The sequence below is a fragment of the Cebus imitator genome, unplaced genomic scaffold, assembly GCF_001604975.1.
Source record: "Cebus imitator isolate Cc_AM_T3 unplaced genomic scaffold, Cebus_imitator-1.0 Scaffold340, whole genome shotgun sequence".
NCBI classification, from domain to species: domain Eukaryota; kingdom Metazoa; phylum Chordata; class Mammalia; order Primates; family Cebidae; genus Cebus; species Cebus imitator.
Window position 1 is genome coordinate 2074016 of NW_016107655.1, and position 21614 is coordinate 2095629.

At 48.6% G+C, this 21614-nt stretch overlaps 1 protein-coding gene across 1 annotated transcript in view; it reads right to left on the reverse strand.

The window, feature by feature from the left end:
- Positions 1 to 21614, reverse strand: part of SLCO2A1 (solute carrier organic anion transporter family member 2A1) — an 88227-nt gene that overhangs the window by 43342 nt on the left and 23271 nt on the right. Inside the window, exon 2 of the mRNA XM_017505723.2 lies at positions 1927 to 2064. Coding sequence (XP_017361212.1) covers positions 1927 to 2064 — 138 coding nt within the window. The remainder of the gene's footprint in view (positions 1 to 1926; positions 2065 to 21614) is intronic.

The following is a 21614-nucleotide window of genomic DNA, read 5'->3' on the forward strand; positions in this document are numbered from 1 at the left end:
TCTGGATAGCAATACAAGCAGACAGACAGAGATGCAGGCACACACACAGACCGGTACAAAGACACACACCTGGCACAGAAAGCAGGGGAGGCACACACGTGAGCCTGGGAGTTCAGAGGAGGAGGTCTCAGGCCAGCAGGGATGACTTAGGCTGCAGGACTGTGCATGTCTATGTGCATGGATGTCATACATGTGAGGAAAGAGCCCATGATAGGAGGGCCCACGAAGAGAGGGGCATCAGTGAAGATTCCAGCAACATGTGTGGAGGCTGAGACTGTCTGGAGCCGTGCTTGTGAGCAAGAGACTGGAGGTGCGGTAGAGAAGACAGGAGTTCACAGAGGAGGCCTTAGCTGCAGCCCTCAGACAGCCTTGGGCTCAGACCCTGGCTGCGCCCTGCACGTGACACAGGGCTGACCTGGCTGGAGCACTCAGGCTTTCTGATGCAGGTTTCCTTGTCTGAGAAATGTGACTGTGAAGAAAGCCTCCCTCCTAGGACTGTAGAAGGGACTGGCGCAGGAAAGTGCTTTTGGGGGTCACTGCTATGTGGACCATTAGGGAACAGGGAGGGGTGAACGGGAAAGCCATGTTCCAGCAGGAGAAGGCTGGGGAGAGGATATATCTGCCTTCTTTTATAGTTCTGTCTCCTTCCTTTCTCTCTCTCTCTCTTACTTCCTCTCTGTCTCTCTTTCTCTCTTTCTCTCTTTCTTTCGAGATGGAGTCTTGCTCTGTTGCCCAGGCTGGAGTGCAGTGGCACGATCTTGGCTCACTGCAAACTCCGCCTCCTGGGCTCAAGTGATTCTCCTACCTCAGCCTCCCGAGTAGCTGGGGCTATAGGCGTGCACCATCATGCCTGGCTAATTTTTGTATTTTGTAGTAGAAACAGGGTTTCACCATATTGAACAGGCTGGTCTCGAACTCCTGATCTTGTGATTCACCCACCTCGGCCTCCCAAAGTGCTGGAATTACAAGCGTGAGCCACTGCGCCCGGCCTTACAGTTCTGTCTTGGCCAGAAGCTGCCATGAGGCAGGGGCCCAGGCTCTAAGTGACTGCACTGACCTGAATTTCACAAAGTCAAGGGAAAACCTCATGATGCTCCAGAGGAGCAAGCCGGCTCCAGGAAAGGGATCACTGCCTGCCCCACCCAGGAAGAGTGGCCCTGGGGAGAAGAGGGAAGCCAGCCCAGGAGCCCCATCTCCACACTGTGGAGACAGGATGGGGGTTCTGCTGCCTCCTCTCACTCTCTCTCCCCAGCTTCCAGTGGCTCCTGGCAGACCCTGCCCTCTGACCTCCCACCTCCTCTGGCTTCTTGGCTCACCCTGTCTTCCTCTAAATGTGATGTGCAGTCACTGAGGGATGGTGGGAAATGCTAGGAGGCCATAGAGCTCTGATCTCATCTAGGAGTCAAGGGCATTAAGAGCTCTGGCTCTTGTGGCCCTCATAAGACAGGAGATGCCTGGACCCAGGGCTGCTTACCTACCTGCATGCCTGCGGCTTATCCTCCCTGGACTAGGCATGGGGCAGAGGCCCCACAGGCTGGCAGATTGCACAGAACTCAATGAGAAGCACAGACTTTGAGGGCAGACAGCCCTGCACACCTGGAGCAAGCCATTTGTACTGCAGAGCCTCAGTATCGTTATCTGCAAAGTGAGCATGAAGAGTGTACCTGCTGGCAAGGCTGCCGTGAAGAGGCTCCCAGGTCAGGCATGGGAGTCTCTCAGCTCAGTACCTGGCACAAGTCAGGCCTCAGGAAATCTAGCTGCTCTCACTGCAACCACTGGATCTTTGCTGCTTCATTTGCTGTTACCTGGCAGAAAGAGGCATGCACCTGTGTGCACATCTCAACCTCCTGTTCCTCTGCTTCTCCTGGATCCTGTGGCCAGGGTGGTGCACAAGTAGGGTCTGATGGACCAGAACCTCCTGCTCACCTCATTCAGGCTGGAAATGAGACCCGATGAAGAACTGGAGAGCCCAAAGCGCCTCTCAATGGTGGTGAGGCTGCTCTTGAAGTAGGCGCTGTACAGGAGCTGGCAGAGCTGCAGGAGGCCTTGGCAGAGCACAAACACCTGGGGAAGAGTGATGAGCCTGTGAGGTCTCTGGACAACAAGCCCTGGTGCCCTCCCCGCCACCTGTTAGGGGCCCAGCAGGCTGGCCTCTGTTTCCTCACCTGTTATCTAGGAGCACTTACTTCTCAGGGTCTCCAGGATGAAATGTCATCACTGCAACGTTGTGTTGCACCCTGCAGGAAGCACTCCCAAAGTGCCATTCCTGTTCTTACTGCATTCTTATCACTGTTGTGATATGCGGCCCCATGAAACCACAGGGTTTTGAAGATGTTGAAGGTATGACAGGGTTGGGGACTCACCCTCAAGGGAAGGACCTAACTGCTCAGCCAAGCATATTGGATTATTCCCCAAGAGCACCACAGTGCTCCACAGGCTGCCCGTCTGCCCGCCTCCTGTGCCCTGTGAGAGCTGAAGGCCACTCCCCATCCAATTCAGAGCGCTCCCTCGGGATGAACAAGCCCAGGTCACGTGGATCCACCTTCTTGACCTGTCTTCCATTCCCAACACCTGTCCTCCAAGGCCCACCGACCTCGAATGCCTCCAGTAAGGCACCAGGATGCAATCCCCAAAGCACCTGGTTTGAATGAATGTCCCCTACACATCCTCATTATCATCTCTTATCAGGAATGCCTGTGACTGACTGTGTTTGCTGCCTGCTCAATAGATGATCAAGGCCCCAGGGAAGGGGCTGAGGCCATTTGTCTCTGAATCTCATCTGGCCTTATTCCTGGTCCCAGGGTACTGAGTAAATGTGAGTTCCATGGTGGATGGGGACAGATGATAACGCATCAGGGAGGCAGGAGAAGGGTTTCATGATGTTCTTAGTTGGCTCCAGACTGAGCTCTGGGCCCCTCCCTGGGTTCTCAGCTGTTGGGCTGGCCCTGAACAGGCTCTAAGCCAGGAGTCCCATCCTAAAGTATCTCTTGGAAGGCACTCCTCTGCGTCAGGTTTTCCTCCAGGGAAGGGTGAGTGCCATGGCACTCACAGTCTTCCAAAGCTCTTTCCCTAAATGAATGGCTGGCATTGCAGGAGAGCAACTGCAGCTCCACCTTCATTTCCATGTCCTTCCAAAGCTGAGCCTTCTTCCATAGGCGCCCTTGCTCCAGGCTGTGGGGTTTTCTTCCTGCCAGGGCAGAACCTTCGCAAGGCCAGCTTGGGGTGTCTCACTGCCTATCCGTGTGTCACAGCCTCCAGGTGTGCAGAGGTCTTTACACCCACAAAACCAGACACCTCTTCAGACTGCCACCTGTGCCTGTGTGGCCACCCCGCTCCTCCTAGGTGGCAGAAGGAAGCCCGCCTATCTGGGGGCGTGGCAGCACTCCACCCCTGCCATACTAGAGAGGCTCCACTGGGCTTTCTTTCATATTCTGAAATTTTTCTTAATATGTTATAATACAAGTATTTTTGAAAATGATCTCATCCCGCTCTCTTTTCACAAATGGGGAAGCTGAGCTCCAGAGAGGGGTAACCCAAGTGCTCAACCCATGCCCTGCATATAGTAAGCATTTTGGGGCTTAGGTGCGAGTCACCTGAGATGCTTAGAGTGGACAAGGTCTGGACCTGCCTCTCACTCAACAGAGCAAGCTTAGCCAGAAAGGGTCAGGTCTCTGTCTAGACACAGAGTTTGAGGGACATTAGTCTTTAGGGAATGGTCAGAGGAGGAGGATCTGGCGAGGCATCTGAGGTCAAATTGCCTCTTTCCTAGGTCTGGCCTGGACCAGGGAACAATCTGGGCTTGTGTGTGTTTTCCCCCTACTGTGCCCTGGATTTTTCCAACTGTGAGGTAACTGGGATAAGTCAATGGTTCATAACTTAACCCTTGATTCAAAATCACATGGATGGGGAGGTGGGAGTGCCTTTGAAATATACAGGCTAGGCCCAAGCTCAGACCTACTGAATCAAAATCACTGGGAATGAAGCCTCAAATGCGTTATTTGGAAAACTTCTACCAGCAGAGTCTGGGGGACAACGTGTATTCCAGTCACTGGACTAGAGGACTGATTCTGGCTCTGGCCTTCTGTGTAAAGGGTAAGATGTGAAGGATTAGAAAAAGAAAAGCAAAACCATCATAGAAATTCCACTGAAGGAAAGACAAGAGCCATGGTATAGGTTATAGGAAAGCAGCATATGGCTGTGACAGTGATAGGGATGGGATTTGTCAATGTCCTGTCACTTTCCATGGACACAGGGCACCAAAGCACATTCGAACCCAGATTGTTCCCTGGTCCAGACCAGACCTAGGAAAAAGACAATTTGACTTCAGATGCCTTGCCAGATCCTCCTCCTTTAACCACTCCCTAAAGACTAATGCCCCCCAAAGCCTGCCTGTAGACTCCTTCTCTGGACATGATCCATTCTGTATCTGCTCATAGGCAATCCCCTTTGCCATAGGATGATGGCCTCCAATCTCAATTCTTCCCCTAGAACTTTCCCCAGAGCTTTGCAAGCAGGTCTACCCCACTGTCTGCTGGATGTATACGCCTGCGCATTCCCAGGCCCCTCAAACTAATCGCTTCCGAGATAGGACACATCATCTTCCCCCATAAACTGCTCCCCTTTTTCCTTCATTCTCTATCACCTTCACTCAGTTTCCCAAATCAGAAACCAACACTCCTTCTTGATGTACCTCCTCCTCACCCTCTGACGGTTGCCCCATTCCTGAGCCCTGTTCTCTTGGCATCTCCCACATTGGAGCCCTGCCTCCCCTCCAGGTGTAAGCCTTGGCTCAGACCCTCACCATCCCTCCTCAGATCACCGCAACATCCTCTCACAGGTCCCCCGCCTGCCTGTCTCAAATCTCCTACCACACCACCCCAGAGGAGCTTTCTCAAGCACAAACATGAGCAGGCTACACCTGAATTAGCGTCTCTCACAGGTGCCCCACTTTCTATAAGGTAAAAACCAACACCCTAGGTTTGATAGCCAAGGTGCTACAGTCCTGGACCTGTCCTGCCTCCATATTTTCTGCTGAGGCTGATCATATTTTGCAAAGATGGCCACACCAATCTCTCCAAACCATATACATGTCTTACAGTGACACTCCATCAAGGGGTGGGGGTCTGTGATCTCTCCCCCTGAATATGGGCCAATCTTAGCTCTTTGCTTCCAATGAAGAGAAGTGATGCTATGTGACTTCCAAGGCTGGGTCCTAAAAGTGGACAGAGAATCTGGCTGGCTCTTTCTTTCTTGGGACCTTATACCCTGACATTATGTTGTAGGGAAGCCCAGTCTTCCTTGCTCATGGCAAGGCCACATGTTAATGTTCTGCTGATAACTTCAGCTCAGATTTTGGTCCTCAGCCAGCGTCAACTGCCAGACATGTTGCTGAGTGAGCCTTCAGATGATTCCAGTCCCAACTCTCGATGCAAGCAGAACAGAAATGAGCTATCCCCAACGAGCACTGTACAGATTACAGATTTGTCAGCCACCTAAATGTGGCCATTGTTTTAAGCACCAAGTTTTGGGTTGCTTTGGTATGTAGCATTAGATACCTGCAGTACCTGCTGCCACCTTACCCTTCAAACACATCGAGGTCATACTCTTTGAGTTCCCCAGAGGCACTGTGTCAGTGCCTTTGCTCACAATCTTCCCCTTCTTTGTCTGGGTAACTTCCCCTGCCCTTCAGGAGCAGCGTGGGACCCAGCTGTGTGTCTAGTTCAAGGTTGCTTCTGAAAGTCCCAGCACCGTGTGCTGACTCCTGCACAGAGCCATCTGAAGGCTTGGCACATGGCTGGTGGTAAGAGTAGCATCTAGCAGAGGAGCGAGGGCTGTCATAATAGCTTCAGGAGACACAATGAGGGCTGGCTGAGGTAGTGGGGTGTGGAGAGGCACCAAATTAAAGGCTCTTGCAAAGGCTGAGTTGACACAGCTGTCACTGATTCAACGTGAAAGAAGAGAAGGGGCCGTGTTTCCAGCCTGAGGGCCAGGAAGAGGGCAAAGCCATGCATGCATGGAAACAGGAGGTCCAGCAGGAGGAGTGTATAAGGAGATCAAGGACAGTGAGTTCAGTTTCGGAGCACTTGAGTTTCTGAGCATGCAGCTCAGAAAAGACCAGTCTCCCTCATCCAAATTAGTAATGAATTAACAGGAGGGCTTAATCACCACCAACTTCCGAAGCTGTCTCATGAGAGGTAGATGGGAATGGTGGGAGAGAAAATTGGTCTCAGATTTTTTCCTGAAAGACATGCCTCTAAGTACAGAAATTCCTCCACTTTCTCCCCCCAGCTTCTGAGTGAAAGACTCTAGCCAGAGCTGGCTCCTTTCCACATCCCCACCCCCTCACAGAGCCAACCTTGCCACCTGCAAGCCCTGTCAGTCAGGTCTGGGTGCCTCATGAGGACCCTGGCAGAAGTATTTATATATATCTAGGGCCCTCGGTTCCAGTGCATATGCAAAGGGATCAGATTGATGGCTTCAAGGTAGAAAAGGGCAGGGAGAAAAGGTAGGGAAAAGGGAAGGAAGTCGATGGATGGTTCTGGCAGGGCCACTCAGGGTCACAGCCATTTGGCCCCACATACTGAGCTCGCATGATGGGACCATGACCTCAGCTGCGCGAACTTACCAAGTACCTGCTATATGGCCAGCAGGAGACAGAACAAGCAACGCTCGACACCGTGCAGATAAAACTCAAGCCCATCCTCGGGGAGGACACAGGTTGAAGAGTATATGGAGATGCATTGGTTGGAGTAGGAAAAGGTTGGCTAGTTGGATTGCAACCCACCCTTGGCCATCATTTAGGCAATATAGTGTTATAGGTTTTGATTATTTGAGTTCTGGAGTCAAACAGGCCTAGGTTCAGGTCTTGACTCTGTAAGCCATGGTATGACCTTTGGCTACTAATTGGGTCTCCTTGAGCAGCAGGTTTTCCCATTAGCAAAAGGAAACTGATAACACCTGAGTTGTGAGGCTTGCACCACAGAATGTTGCAGGCCCCTGCCACCTGCCCAGCCCACACCCTGCCTGGTGAGTGTTCCACATCCTGGAGGGATATTCAGTAACTTGAGGCTTCCTCCACTCCCTCCTATTGCCCTCGGAGTAATTTAACTAATTTAACTTCCGGGTTGCTTTCAGTTCTCCTGTGGTCTGAGAACCCTAGAATAGAATTTCCTATAGTGTGTTATGCAGAACATCACTTGCTTAAGATGCTCTAAGCCAAAAGGATTCCCTGGAGAAAACAAATTGGAAAACATTACATACGACAATCCTCCCTCACGAATATGTGCAATCGCATTAGCATATTAAAGATTCTGAGTTCCGTAGTAAAGACCTAGTTAACGTTGTTTAAGCCAGCTTTCCCTGAGCTTCTTTAACTGTGCAACTCCCCATCCACACACACATCATCACCACTTTAGAACAGAGGCTAGCACTCTACAGAATATACTTTATGGAAAGATAACATGCCTTTTAGAAAACACCTTTGGTAGAATTTGAATCTTGCAATTTCTTCACAAAAGGAAAGGAAAATAAAGATGGATTACGTGAGCTGCATCATCTTCTTTAAAATGGTATACCATCATTTCTATCTCCTCCCTCGACTTTTTTTCTTTTTATTTTTCTCAGCATGTATTGTTCCCCAAATTACATCATGCATTTGATTTCTCATTTATTGACGTCTCCTCCCACCAGAATATAGACTTCATGGTGGAAATACAATGTATGTTTTTTTTTTATAACAAATCCACAGTGCATGAAACAATGCCCACTTCATAATTGGAGCTCAATCATTGTCAAATGAACAATAGGTCTTCAAAGTACTCCAACTGATAAGCTCAAGCTCCGGAATAAACACCCACCACAGTAGCCATTCTGGGAGGCTGCAGATTTGGTCCAATGGTCTGGTCTGTCTTCAGTCATTTATACATTGCCCCTTTGGTGTTGCTTTTGATCCATCTATACGTCACACAACTTACAAGGCACAAAACAGCATTTGTCAGTTCAACTGCCCTACTTACTCACTTGGCTAAACCCAAACTAAAATAGATTTGCAGTTGGGGGCCATGGCTCACACCTGTAGTCACAGCACTTTGGGAGGTTGAGGCGGGTGGATCACCTGAGGTCGGGAGTTCGAGACCAGCCTGATCAGCATGAAGAAACACCATCTCTACTAAAAATACAAAACTAGCCAGGCAGATGCCTGTAATCCCAGCTACTCAGAAGGCTGAGGCAGGAGAATCACTTGAACCTGGGAGGTGGAGGTTACAGTGAGCCGAGATCACACCATTGCATTCCAGCCTGGGCAACAAGAGCAAAACTCCGTCTCAAAACAAACACACAAAGAACAACAACAACAAAAACAAAATGACTTTCTACTGTGGTGGAAATGTTCTACATTTTAATTTTGTGGTGGTATTTATACAGGTTTATACGTTTGTCAAAATTCAACAAACACAAAGTTTGTGGATTTTATTATATGTAAACTATATACCTCAATAAAGTTGGCTAAAGAAGAAATTCATCTGAAAAAAGATTTTCAACCATCAGGTATTCAGAATCATGTTCTGGGGCTTTGAAGGGAATTCCACAAAGAGTTTTTTGTTTTTAATCATGAGCATTGGCAACGTCATTGGAATACCTTTGTTTATTCAAGGGGCCTACTCTGAAAGGTTCAAAACCTAGGTAAATATCTAGGTTTGTGTGTGTGTGTGCTAATCTAAACATCTAGGTTGACAAGGGCTGTGCATGTGTGTTAAAGTAAACACATCACTTGAGACACATCTTACAGAAGGAAGCTGGCATAGAAGCCCCACGGAGGGTGAGCAACATTCTTGCAGGGCGTGGAGGGCAGGAGACGCTCATACTTCTAAATGTCAAGGCCGTGCCCATGACAGCCCCATTCATTCTCCAATCCTAACAAACATAAAGAAGAAGGAAGCGGGGGGACGAGAGAGGCCACGAAGTTCTTTAATAAAGAGGGAACTTTTTACCGCCTGTGCCAAAGAGCTAAGAAAGGCTGAAAAGCTGCCGAGATGCCAAGTCAAGTTGGGTGTGTAGGAGACCTGGCCCAAGTCACACTTCAGTGACATATGTGAGATGACCATGGCGGATAAGCCACAGGACAAAGAGGGAGGTCCCTGCAGCTCAGGATGAAGGAGAAAGCGTCAAAGGACAGTCTAGACATGGCTTTTTTTGATCTACGTGTTTGTGCCTCTCTTTTCCAAGCTAAACATCAGAACTATGATCCAACCAATGTTAGGTCACAGAAGCATCTAACCGTGGTTATAGGAACACCAGGCAGAAGGTCTGAAATGTGATCCCCATAAGGTTATTACCTGTTTAATGACTGACTCTGCTGTCCACCCACTCTGATTTTTTCCACACAAACACCAGGGAAGGAAAACTAGAACATTCAATGGATGTCGGCTGAGTGTGGTGGCACCTGCCTGTAATCCCAGCACTTTGGGAGGCCTAGGCGGGTAGATCACGAGGTCAGGAGATCGAGACCATCCAGGACAACATGGTGAAACCCTGTCTCTACTAAAAGTACAAAAATTAGCTGGGCATGGTGGTGGGTGCCTGTAATCCCAGCTACTTGGAGACTGGGGCAGAAGAATTGCGTGAACCAGGGAGTTGGGGTTGCAGTGAGCTGAGATCACACCACTGTTCTCCAGCCTGGCTACAGAGTGAGACTCAGTTGAAAAGAAAAAGAGAGAAAGAGAGAAAGAGAGAAAGAAAGGAAGGAAGGAAGGAAGGAAGGAAGGAAGGAAGGAAGGAAGGAAGGAAGGAAGGAAGGAAGGAAGGAAGAAAATTCAACTGATGTCTTATGTCCATGCAAACCAAAAGACTGATTCAGCCCTCCATAGGAAGTGGGGATCCGACAGGCCTCATTATACCTCTCCGCATTGACTTCAACACAGACCTTAAGTCTGATTAGAAACATGTAGAATCTGTGTCACAGGCCATGGTCACTCTATTGGTAAAATATTTGAAGAGATGTGTTCGGAGCCAGAGTTTGACTCTTTTCGTGGACAACAGGATGTTGGGAGGGAGAGTTTGGGGTGCTGAGGGCCATGCTGCCGTTCAATGAAAGAAGTAGAGGGAGGGGACGTCCAGGTGCTGCTGGCTTTAGTCTCTCCCAGCCTCCGAAAGTCAATTTGGCCTCAGGGAACATTCGGCTCCTCGGCTCTATAGGCCAAGCTGGCCACATCCCAGACAGTTAGGAACACCTGGGACAGGAGAACAGCGTCTGGAGACAGGGAACTTAAGGCTAATTTGTGCTACCATCCTAAAAGACAAAAACCAAGGTCGGGGGCAGGGAATCTAATGCCAATTAACATAAACTTCCTAAAGCTAAACCAAAGGGAAAACCCCATCTCCCCACTCTGAATAACAAAGGATCAAAGGCTACTCTCCTTACAAACCTCCGCAGAGACCCTCCCTTTATCTGCATAGGGCACCAACTCGCCTCAGCCTTTAATTAGTTACAGATCAAATCCTTTATCCAGATAAAGGGAAGAACCTCAACTGAGTACTTAAAAGCCCAGAAAACTTTGTAACTGGGCCTTTGAGCCGCTTGCTGGGGCCCACCCTGTGGAGCGGTTTCTTGGTTTAATAAGGCTCACGCCTGTAATCCTAGCACTTTGGGAGCCCGTGGCAGGTGGATCACAAGGTGAGGAGTTTGAGACCAGCCTGACCAATATGGTGAAACCCCCATCTCTACTAAAAATACAAAAATTAGTCAGGCGTGGTGGTAGACGCCTGTAGTCCCAGCCACTTGGGAGGCTGAGGCAGGAGGATTGCTTGATCTCAGGAGGCTGAGGTTGCAGTGAGCTGAAATTGTGCCATTACACTCCAGCCTGGGCAACAGAGGGAGACTCCTAAAAAAAAAAAAAAAAAAAAAAAAAATCCTGCTTTCACTGCTTCATTCCTGGGTTTCATTTCTTTGCAACTTTGTTTCTGCATTTTATTCAGTTCTTTGCTGAAAATGCCAAGGACCTAGACAACTCATTGTCAAGACCCTCTCGCAGTAACACACCTTTGAGACTGACACTCTTGGGAAGAAGCAGCAGAACTGCAGAACCACACTGACAACCCCACTGATGAGCAACAGTGGGCAGCCATTCAGTCCTCCCATTCCACAGCCAACTGGAATCCCACCTATGGCATTAAAATCGATTAACATTTCTTTTCACATTTGAATTTGTTTTGAATCAGTGTAACACACACACACACACACACACACGTACGTTTAAAATATCAAGTAATGTGGAAAGACTTAGAAGGAGAAAGTCCAGCTCTACACTTAGACCAGCCCACCACCAACACTGCAGGTCTGCAACAACCGTCTCTGCTTTTAGCTTTTGGGTTTTCTGTTGAAGACATCCACACATCTCAAAATAATACGCTTGTTCTGCAGTTTCTTGACATGTCATTTTAGAGTGTGTGCTATTATAGAAGAGGATTTAGCACACTTACACTTGCAATGCCCCCTTCTTCCTACTCCTCCCAACTTTTAATAGTTCTATCAGTATTTTTATTACCAGATCACTTTGTGAGAAGCAAACTGGGAGCCAGAGGAGCAGGGCTTACCTCCTAGGCACAAACCTTCACACGGGCTGATGTTTCCTTGATTCTAGGAGAGAAGGTTGCTTGTGTTTTCCGAGGGGAAAAGGGCTGTCCTATCTTAATCCCTCTGGTGACCCACTTCTTCTGCCACATTCACCAATTCTAAATCTGTTGCTTCTGCGGGGGTGTGCCAACCTCAAGGGCTCCCGTGCGTGCAGCTGACCGCCTGTCTTCCTCCATTCTATCACATCCATCAACACTTCCCAACCCCTGCCCATCCCGCTGAAATTATCGAAATCTTTCAACCACTCATAGTCTCCCTCCTTCTTCAGCTTTTTGTCATTGGTTTTCCTCCTTTTTCTTCATTACTTTCATTATAATGAATGTGTCAGAGAGGAGGGGAGACAAACATGTTCAGTCTGCCATCTATTTCTTTTTCTTTCTCTTTTTTTTTTTTTTTTTTTTTTGAGATGGAGTCTCACTCTGCTATTGCCTATGCTGGAGTTCAGTGGTGCAATCTCGGCTCACTGCAACCTCCACCTCCCAGGTTCAAGCAATTCTCCTGTCTCAGCCTCCTGAATAGCTGAGACCATAGGCGCCCATCACCATGCCTGGCTAATTTTTGTAAATTTTGTATTTTTAATAGAGATGAGGTCTCACCATATTGGTCAGGTCTCGAACTCCTGACCTCAGGTGATCCTCCCGCCTCACCCTCCCAAAGTGCTGGGATTACAGGCGTGAGTCACCATGTCCAGCCCAGTCTGCCATCTTGAATCATAAACCAATCTATTTCCTGGTGCCAAACCTAGCAGACAAATCATTCTGTCCCCATTTTTTCAATGGGAAAAAGAAGGGCTTCAAGAAGTATGTATTTGTCGGTGGACTAGGTTGTCAAACCAAAAAGTACACCAAAAAACTACTCCTCCCACTACACTCATGAGTCCTGATACCTCATTTATTTGACTAAGTCTTCCAAAACAGTTGATGTGTCTCCAACAGTTGGCAGGCGGCTTTTGAGAGTGGTGCTGGCTCTGGCTGTGTGCCCATCTCCACTTCTTTGCACTGTCTCCATTCACACAACTCATTCTTGGTCCTGGTTGGCAGTTCCCTTCAACTAGGAGGTGGGGCTCGGGGTTTAAGAGGCCCTAATGCAACAGGGATAAAGAAGTGAACTCAGAAGGGTGACTCCTGGCTGCTTCCCAGTGTCATTAGACACGCAGGCATCTGCCCAGGCATAGTGACTCATGCCTGCAATCCCAGCACTTTGAGATGCTGAAGCAGGCAGATCATCTGAGGCCAGGGGTTTGAGACCAGCCTGGACAACATGGCAAAACCCCATCTCCACCACTAAAAATACAAAAATTAGTCAGGTATGGTGGCAAGGCCCTGTAATTCTAGCTACTCAGGAAGCTGAGGCAGGAGAATCGTTTGAACCCAGCAGGCAGAAGTTGCAGTGAACTGAGATCGCACCACTGGACTCCAGCCTGGTGCCAGAGAGCGAGATTCCATCTCAGAAAAAAAAAAAAAAAAAAAAAAAGACATGCAGGTATCTGAAGGTGGGAAGGGCTTCTAGGCTGGCTCCTCTGAGTCACACCTAAAAGATCCTCAGAGCTGAAGCAGGGAGTAGGATCCTTCTCCCTGCCCCCAACCCCTAAAATGAAGAAAGCAAAGCAAGAGTCCAGTGCATTCTAAAATAAAAGGCCTCCTTCAGCTGTTGGGCTGCTCACCCCTGCTGTCCCTTCTGCAGGGTGTGTCTGTGGATCCAAACCATGGCCCATTTCCCCAAAGGGGAATGACTCTTTCAAGAAGTGATTCAGGAAATAAAATATTTTCCCATGCAGGAAGAATGCCTGTACAAGATAAAGTTCAGAGATTTAAAATGGCCAGCCTGGGGTCAAAGTTGGTGGTATTCCTCATAGCAAATGACAAAAGATATCTTTAGTATTATTCATATTATTATGAAATAGAAAAAGCCTTTGATAAGACATGGTCCTGTGGGTCATTGGGGTTATAAAAATCAGAACAATCCAGGAAGAAACATAGATTTCCATCACAGCTTCCCTGTTCCTTAAGAGCGAGCTGGGCCTGAGACCCTGCCTGGGAGGGGAGGCTGCAGGGGGCTGCAGGAACCAGGCCTCCAACAAATCTCTCACTGCTCAGTGTAACTATTCCCCCTTCTTCTCTCCAGAGTCCCCTTGCCAGCCTTTACTGTCCACAAGGTTGACCTTACTGTTTGGCAGAGTTCCCCAATATGACTGAGCAAAGGCACCCTGTGAGGCCTCTGAGAACAGCTTCTGGGAGGACTGGCACATGTGTCCTCAGCGGAGGCCACAGGAAACCACAACAGGCACAGAGAAGCAAACTGCAAGGTGGATTCTCTTTCCTTTAATGCTGCCTCGGGGGACATGGGCTAAGGCAACACTCTGAACCAAGTCCTGACTGAATCAGACTTGACCAGGATTTCTTGACCACTTTTTTAGCTTAGGACACTCAACTTCAACAAAAATCTCACTTGAAGGTCATCGTATAAGATACAATTTAAATGGATGCTGGAAATCCCAATCTTCATAATCTTGTAGTGTTTGTTGTTATTTTGTATTTTCGCACCTTGTGTTATTATGAGCTTAAAAAGGCCTTTGATAAGACAGGCTCCTGGGGGCCCTTGGAAGTACAAAGATCAGGACAATCTGAAAAAGAATCATACAGATTTCCACTGCAGCAGCCGTGTTTGAAGGAAGACAGAGCACAAAAAAAAAAGGCAGATGGACAAACTTCCTAGCTCCTAATAACTCCAGTCATCTTAAAAAGCTGTGTATTGTGGTTGTGATAGGGGCAGGAGGCAGGAAAATTCCAGGTGGGCAGAAGAGGGCAGGTCCCTAGCAAGGGCCCCACCTTCAAGCCTGGAACCATGGCCCCAAGTGAGAACTTACATTCCTATTTTCCTGCTTGAATGTTGCATTTTCCACAACCACCCATGGCCCACTCTGCACCCCAATCCTGTGCCCATAAAAGCCCTAGGCTCAGCCAGCAGAGGGAGGAGAAACAGCTAGACATCAGTGACTATGGTTGGACATTGGAGAGAAGTTGGTCTTGACCAGAGAGACAGCTTGACAGCATAGCTTCAGAGAGGCATCTGTCCAGGGACAGCTGGACTCCAGGGGAAGACTACCTTCCTGCTCTGTCCCCTTTTTGGCTCCCCTTCCAGCTGAGCCACTTTCATTGGCTTTTAAATCCCCCACATTTGCCGTCTTCAATTCGTTCCTGCAACCTTATTCCTCTTGGACATGAGACAAGAACTCAGATGTCATGAGTGCAGGTGCAAAAGGCTGTCACACTGACCTTCCACTGGGCTCTTAACACTCAAGCCATCTTTGGATGGCAGAGCTAAAAGGGCACTGCAACATTCCTTCTGGGGCTTCAGGGGTCATGAGACCCTGCCTCCAGATGCTGTTGCGGGGCCCACATGGAGTTTTCCTTCTGTTTTGCTCCTGTTGGAGCCTAAATGCGCTAGCCCCAGCTCTTGCACCTGCTGACCTATGCTCCCTCTCCCACAAGGGGTGGAACACAGTGGACTTGAGTGAGTAGAGTCTGTTCCTGCCAGTGCCGAAGCAGCTAGCTAGGTCCAGCACCTGTGCACTCCAGTTCTCACCCATTAAGGGGTAAGGGAAATATCCTGCTTCAGTTGTTTTGTGTTGTGTTTCCTTCCTAATGGTGCCCTGTCCAAAGCTCAGCAGTAGGAATGGAGCATGTGGATAGCTGGAGTGGTGAGGTCTGTGAAAGAAGGTGAAAGGGAAGCTTGCAAGTGAAAGATTGCCCCATGGCAGGGGCCAGGGCTCTGGGCTTTAGATATCACAGATTGAAAAATAATTTTGGAAGAGATGAAACAAAAGCATGTGAGACAAAATGAATTTGCCAGATCAGCTGGAAGCCTGGTTTCCCAGAAAAAGAAACACTTCAAAACATAATTATCACTGATATTTATGTAAATATGTGTCCAAATTCTTCAGAAATTCTCTAATTATTATTTTTTTAAGCCAGAAACATTTTCATCAAGTGCCATCTTGTCTTTCTGGGAAGTTGGCAGTAATTTGTTAGGTTGAAAAAGATCTGCTTTGCATCCATTTATGGTAGGAATAGGACATTCAGACCTATTCAACATTACTGAAACATCAATATCAAAACTTCACTGTTTTATATTCTTCCTACTCTTTGTTCTAATAATAGGATGGGATGTCAATATTTGTTCTTGCATCCTGGAAAAGCTTGAAGATTAAGCACTTCTCTTCCTGCCTTCAAGGAAAGATAAGCTAGGTTTTCAGAATGAGAAAGTGGGATTGCAGACATGGTATCAGAAGAGCTAGGACCTTAGGAGCAGACCCCAAGGAATCCAGTCAGAAAGGGAGGGACCCCACAGTCCAAGAAGGCTGGATGGTGGCTGCAGGGAAGCACGGAGGGCATTTCTTTTCTTCACATCAACTCCTAGTCTTACTTATTTCTGTCTCACCATTTGTCATTCTTGGTCACTCTGTATCTTCTGTGTCTGGCTGACTATCTGGGATATAATAAATGTTTAATAAATATTTGTTGAATAAAGTTAATCTTCATATCAGCCCTGAGAGGTACATGTAATCCCTTTTGTTTACAGATGAGGACACTGAGGCTTAGGGCAGAGTTGGCAAATAGTAGCAGGAAACTGATGCCAGATCCATCACCTTGCCCCACCATGCTGCCTGCGGGGAGTGGAGAGGTGCTAGCGAAATAGTTTTCACCAACACTGCCAGCTGCCTAAGTGCCATATCTGGTGGGCCCTACAACAATGGCTTCACCTACCTTCTGCAGGGTTCCCCTTGCCATTTGTGATGTCACTTGCCATCCCCATGTTCTAGCTCTCTCGCTGACGGTTCCTTCTTTGAAATCCTTGTGGCAGCCCTCTTCCTTCTCCCCACCTGATGTTGATGGTGTCTGGGTTCTGTCATTAGCCCTGTGCCCATCTTCCCACATGCCTCCCATGGGCACCCTGCTCATACACCTTTGGGGGGATCCTGGGCTTCACACTGAAGTCTCCTGGGCCTCATATCAAACTGTATCCCACACATTCCAACTCTGACTCCCCATCAGTTCCTCAAATCCACGCCCCCAACCATTGTTGGGACCTCACACTGTCTCCTCCCCATTCCAGTTCTTGCCCAGCTTCTTCCAACTCTAAACCAAGTCCCAGGTCCACTCTGTGCCCTCTACCTGCTTGACCACCTCTAACCCCTAGTCCAGGTCCCAGTCAGCTCTCACCTCGGGGGAGCGGGAAAGTGCTACCAAAATTGTTTTCACCAAGAAAACAATAAATATTTGCTAAATAATGTTAATCCTCATACCAGCCCTGAGAGGTACATGTGAGCCCTTTTGTTTACAGATGAGGACACTGAGGCTCAGGGCAGAAGTCCACTATCACGACTTCCTACCCATTTCTTACATCCACTCTTTTCTTATGTTCTATTCTTTAACCAACGGCCAGAGTAATCTTTCAAGAACTTTACTGGCATATAACACTCATCTTTTAAAAATGCATAAATCATAAGAGTACAGCTTGAAACATTTCACAAGCTAGGTACACCCAAGGGATTGGTACCAGATCAAGAAAGAGATCCTCGTCAGCTTCCCAGAAACCCTGAGAGCCTCTCTCAGTCACCACACTCCTCCACCTCCAGGGGAGCCAGTCTCTTGACTTCTAACAGCAAAGATTAGTTTGCCTGTTTTGTACTTTATAGAAATAGAATCATATAGTATGTCAACATGATGTCCCAAAAATGGAGATTGGAGCCTGTCACAGCCTTGTAAAAATGCTCCAGTGGATTCCTTTCACCTCAGGTAGAAATTCGGGCAAAGCATCCCCACCCTTCTCGCTGTCACTGAGCTCGCCACCACTGTGGCCGCCTCTCCGGTACCAAGCTACTTACATGACTATTGGAAATAAGCAGTAGAAATGTGTGGCTGAGTGGAAAGTGCATGGTTCTCCTCAGGTGATGTTTTATCTCAGAGTCTTTGTGGGTGGGGGTCACTCCCTCTGTCCAGGGTGAGCTTCTACTCATCCATCTTCCCAGTGGTAAAGAATGTCCCTGCTGTTACCTAGTCCCTATTTTTCCTTCAGGGCACTGAACCCGAATTGCCATTACAACTACAGGAGTGTTTTGGACCCCACAGCAATTCTGTCACCCAGGACACACCTGTTATGCCAGCAAGACAGAGGAGGGAAATGACCAGAGAAGCAGGGAGTAATCCTCTCTATAAACAAGGACGAATGAGTTCAGAAGAAAAGAATAAATGTCAGTGAATGACCTCATCAGTTACTTAGGCACTCATAAGCCATAGGTGAGTATGAAATTAACAAATTGGGTCTCAAATTCATTGTAGAAATAGGTATTTTCCTTCTATTGTATCAATTTATCTCCCCCCAAATTTCTTCAGAAATAGTAAGTTATTCAGCAAGCCCTTGTCGATATTTTAGGGCCAGCTCCATACCACAGCTCCCAATACAACCATCTCCATTTGGAGAATTGGAGCCAGTTTTGACTCTTGGCCTTTCTAAGATTTTTCTGTAGCAGACAAAAGACTGGAGACTCAGTCTTCTGTGCAGTGAGGAGGAGAGGGCATCCTTGGGGCTGGTGGTGAAGAGCCCAAAGAGGTTTCATCAAGAACAAGTTAGTGCCCTGGCAGGATGGGGAAGGAGCCCTTGTCTGAAGAAACCTCTGCCCGGGGGTGGCCTGGGCCCACCCACCACCTTCAGCAGCAGCCGCTCCAAGAAGACCTCCTGACAAACCACAACACACCCGGCCTGTTCAAAGCCACAGTGGGGGGTCTAAGAACAAAGCTTCAAGAGTCTATAATCAGACTCAAAACAACAGATGCTCAGAAACAGGGCAGGCAGGCTGCTCACCCCATGAGAGCAGAAGGTAGGGCAGATGTGCATGAACCCCTGCAGGCTCTCCCCAGCCGCAGTGCTCTGCTCTGACAGTGGAGCTCCTCTGAGGCTATGGCATTCCAGAGTCACACATGCCACAGACAGGCCAGCTCAGCCTCCGGCTGAACCTCACAACACTCGCAGAGGTAGCAGCTCCCTGCAACAGCCTCCTCCTGGCAGACATGCCTTCTGGCATGGGAACATTCCCACACCCCAACCTGGTCACCTTGGCATCCCCCTGCCTGCCAAGACATCTGGAATTTATGACCACAGGCCGTCTTCCAAGGCCACATATTCCAAAAGTGATGAGCAGCTCCCTGAAAACCGGGTCCTGTATACAGCAGGTCTTTAGCAGCCGGGATAAAGTGGTCAAATAAACAAGAGAAAAACCCAGTGTGTAACACAATAGGCTGCCTCCACACAGGAAACTTGCCCACTTCCCGACAAACCGCCACATACTTTACTGACTGGTCACTCCTCCCAGGTTTTCTGGTGGCAGGTAGAAGGATGGCAGCAGGAGAGGGCTTTGTCCAACATCCAAATCTATCTCTCTGTCGCATGGGATACTTGGAGAGAAAGTCCTCCTTATGTGCTAAGCTATGAGCACAATTTCAGATTCCACTTGACCTCCTGTGGATCCTAAGAGGGTCACATAACCCACTGTCTTGGCTTATCAATGATCAAGAACAAAGTACCAAAGACACAGACCTGAAGGGCCGCATCTCCTGGAGATGTCCATCCTCACCACGCCCTGGGGACCTCCACTTCCCTCCCCCGAGCACCTCTCTCCTCCAGCCCCAAAAGGAGCCCCCAGCATTCTTTGCTATGAACCCCATGACTGGTCTTACACTTCTCTCCACCCTACTCCCTCTGCCTCTGCAACTCAAAGCAAAATGCTGAGGACATTCTCTGCCCCGAATCTCCTTGCTAGATATTACAGGTCGAACTGTGCCTCCCAAAAAAGATACATGGAGGTTTTAACCCCTGGTACTCATGAATGTGACACCGGTTGAAAATAATAGGGTTTTCACAGATATAATCAAGTTAACATGAGACCATGCTGAAATCAAGTGGGCTCTAATCTATTGACTGGCATTCTTACAAAAAGGAAATTTGGATACAAAGACACACAGGGAAGAAGACCATTGGGCCATCGAGGCAGAAGCTGGAGCGAAGTGGCTGCAAGCCAAGGAACACCACACGTTTCCAACAACCGCTAGAAGCTAAGAGAGCGTCCTGGAATAGGGCCCCGCTCAGAAGGTACCAACTCTGCCAGCACCTTGCTTGTGGACTTCTAGTCTCCGGAGCCGTGAGAGAATACATTCTGGTGTTTTCAGTCACCAGGTTTGTGGCTTTGTTTGTTTGTTTGTTTTTAATGGCAGCTCTAAGAAATGAATACCCAGGCCACAGGTTTGGCCTGAAGGCAAGGGTAAGGGCATCAGCTTTGTTGAGAGACTGGAATTTGAGTGTTGACTTTGCCTAGTACTACAGACTGTAACAGGACAGGTAAGCTACACTATTTTAAGCCTGAGCATCCTCCCGCGTGAGGTGGTGACAGCAGCAGTGACTATGAACAGCTGTCTAGGAGTGTTTGGAGGCGAAGGAGGCATTGTAAAGCCCTTGCTCACAGCTTTGCTCACGGTGCTGGGAAGGTGCTGGCTGTCTCATGCCAGGACCTCTCATCAGAAAACCTGCCTTCAGCACCAGCCACCTCCTGCTCAACATGGGCAGCCTCCAGGAGACATGCTTGGGATCCCAGAGTACTGCCTGTTCCAGTGCAGGCATCTGGTTTCACCTTTCCTAGGCCCACCACACATTTCCTCCTCCTCCAGCTCTGGGGAGAGTCTGCTTATCCTTTTCTGGCTCTCAGGTGACTTAGGAAGAAGTTGCTTTATTTAAAATTCTTCAGGTTCCTCCAAATGTGCCCACTATTTCCTTAATTCCTCTGTTACTCTGTTTGTGTCTGCTGGGGACAGACGCAGGGACAGCCAGGCCTCCTGTGCCTGCCGCCCATGTCCTGCTTCCCCCTGCTCTCACCCGTTGACCTGTCTTGCCTTGGGGCTCCACTCCCTGGCCTGGGCACCCTCTTTTCTCATTCCAAGGCTCTCCTGTCCACACTAGCCTTTGGTCCACACCTGAAGGGTTCTGTCTGTTCATGTCCCATGAGCATCTTCCTCAAATGCACAGACCTCTCCTCTGTGTGAGCCACGTAGCTACAGGAAGCCCACGTGAACTGAAGGGGGCCTTCCTTTTCCGTATAAGTAAAACCTTTTCCTCTCCTTTCTCTCAAAGCTGTCATGCAGAACGGTGCCCTGCCTTCTCTGCTGATGGCAAACCCTTGCAACCATTGGAGTGGGTCTACAGACACGTTTCCCTGATTAGTGAATGGCTATTCACTGATTCTGCCAGAACTTTTTTTTTTTTTTTTTTTGAGACAGAGTTTCACTCTTGTTGCCCAGGCTGGAGTGCAATGGCATAATCTTGGCTTACCACAACCTCCGTCTTCTGGGTTCAAGCGATTCTCCTGCCCCAGCTTCCCAAGTAGCTGGGATTACAGGCATGCGCCACCACACTCAGCTAATTTTTTGTATTTTTAGTAGAGATGGGATTTCTCCTTGTTGGTCAGGCTGGTCTTGAACTCCCAACCTCAGGTGATCCACTCACCTTGGCCTCCCAAAGTGCTGGGGTTACAGGTGTGAGCCACTGCACCCGGCCTCTGCCAGATCTTATAAAGGACAACGCTCCAGACTGATTTGCTTTTCCAGAGTCACTCTAAACTTGTGCTTCCCAGCACAAATCCCTGGAAGAGGCCTCCTGCCACTTGGCATGGCCAGCTCAGGAGGGTGGTGGCAGCTGCCACACTGACATTGTGCCATGTCTCTATATGTGGATCCCAACTCCTTGTGTATTCTATCCCTTTGCTAGAAAAATGTAATAAGGGTGACTCGAGGTCTGGAAAAGACTGAGTTAGTCTCAGAGAGTTCCAGGTAGGTGAGAAGAGAAAACCAAGTCAGAAAGAGGACTGGTGCCTGAGAGAAGCCACGGAACATTTTTTTTTTTTTTTTTTTTTTAAGACGAAGTTTTGCTCTTGTTGCCC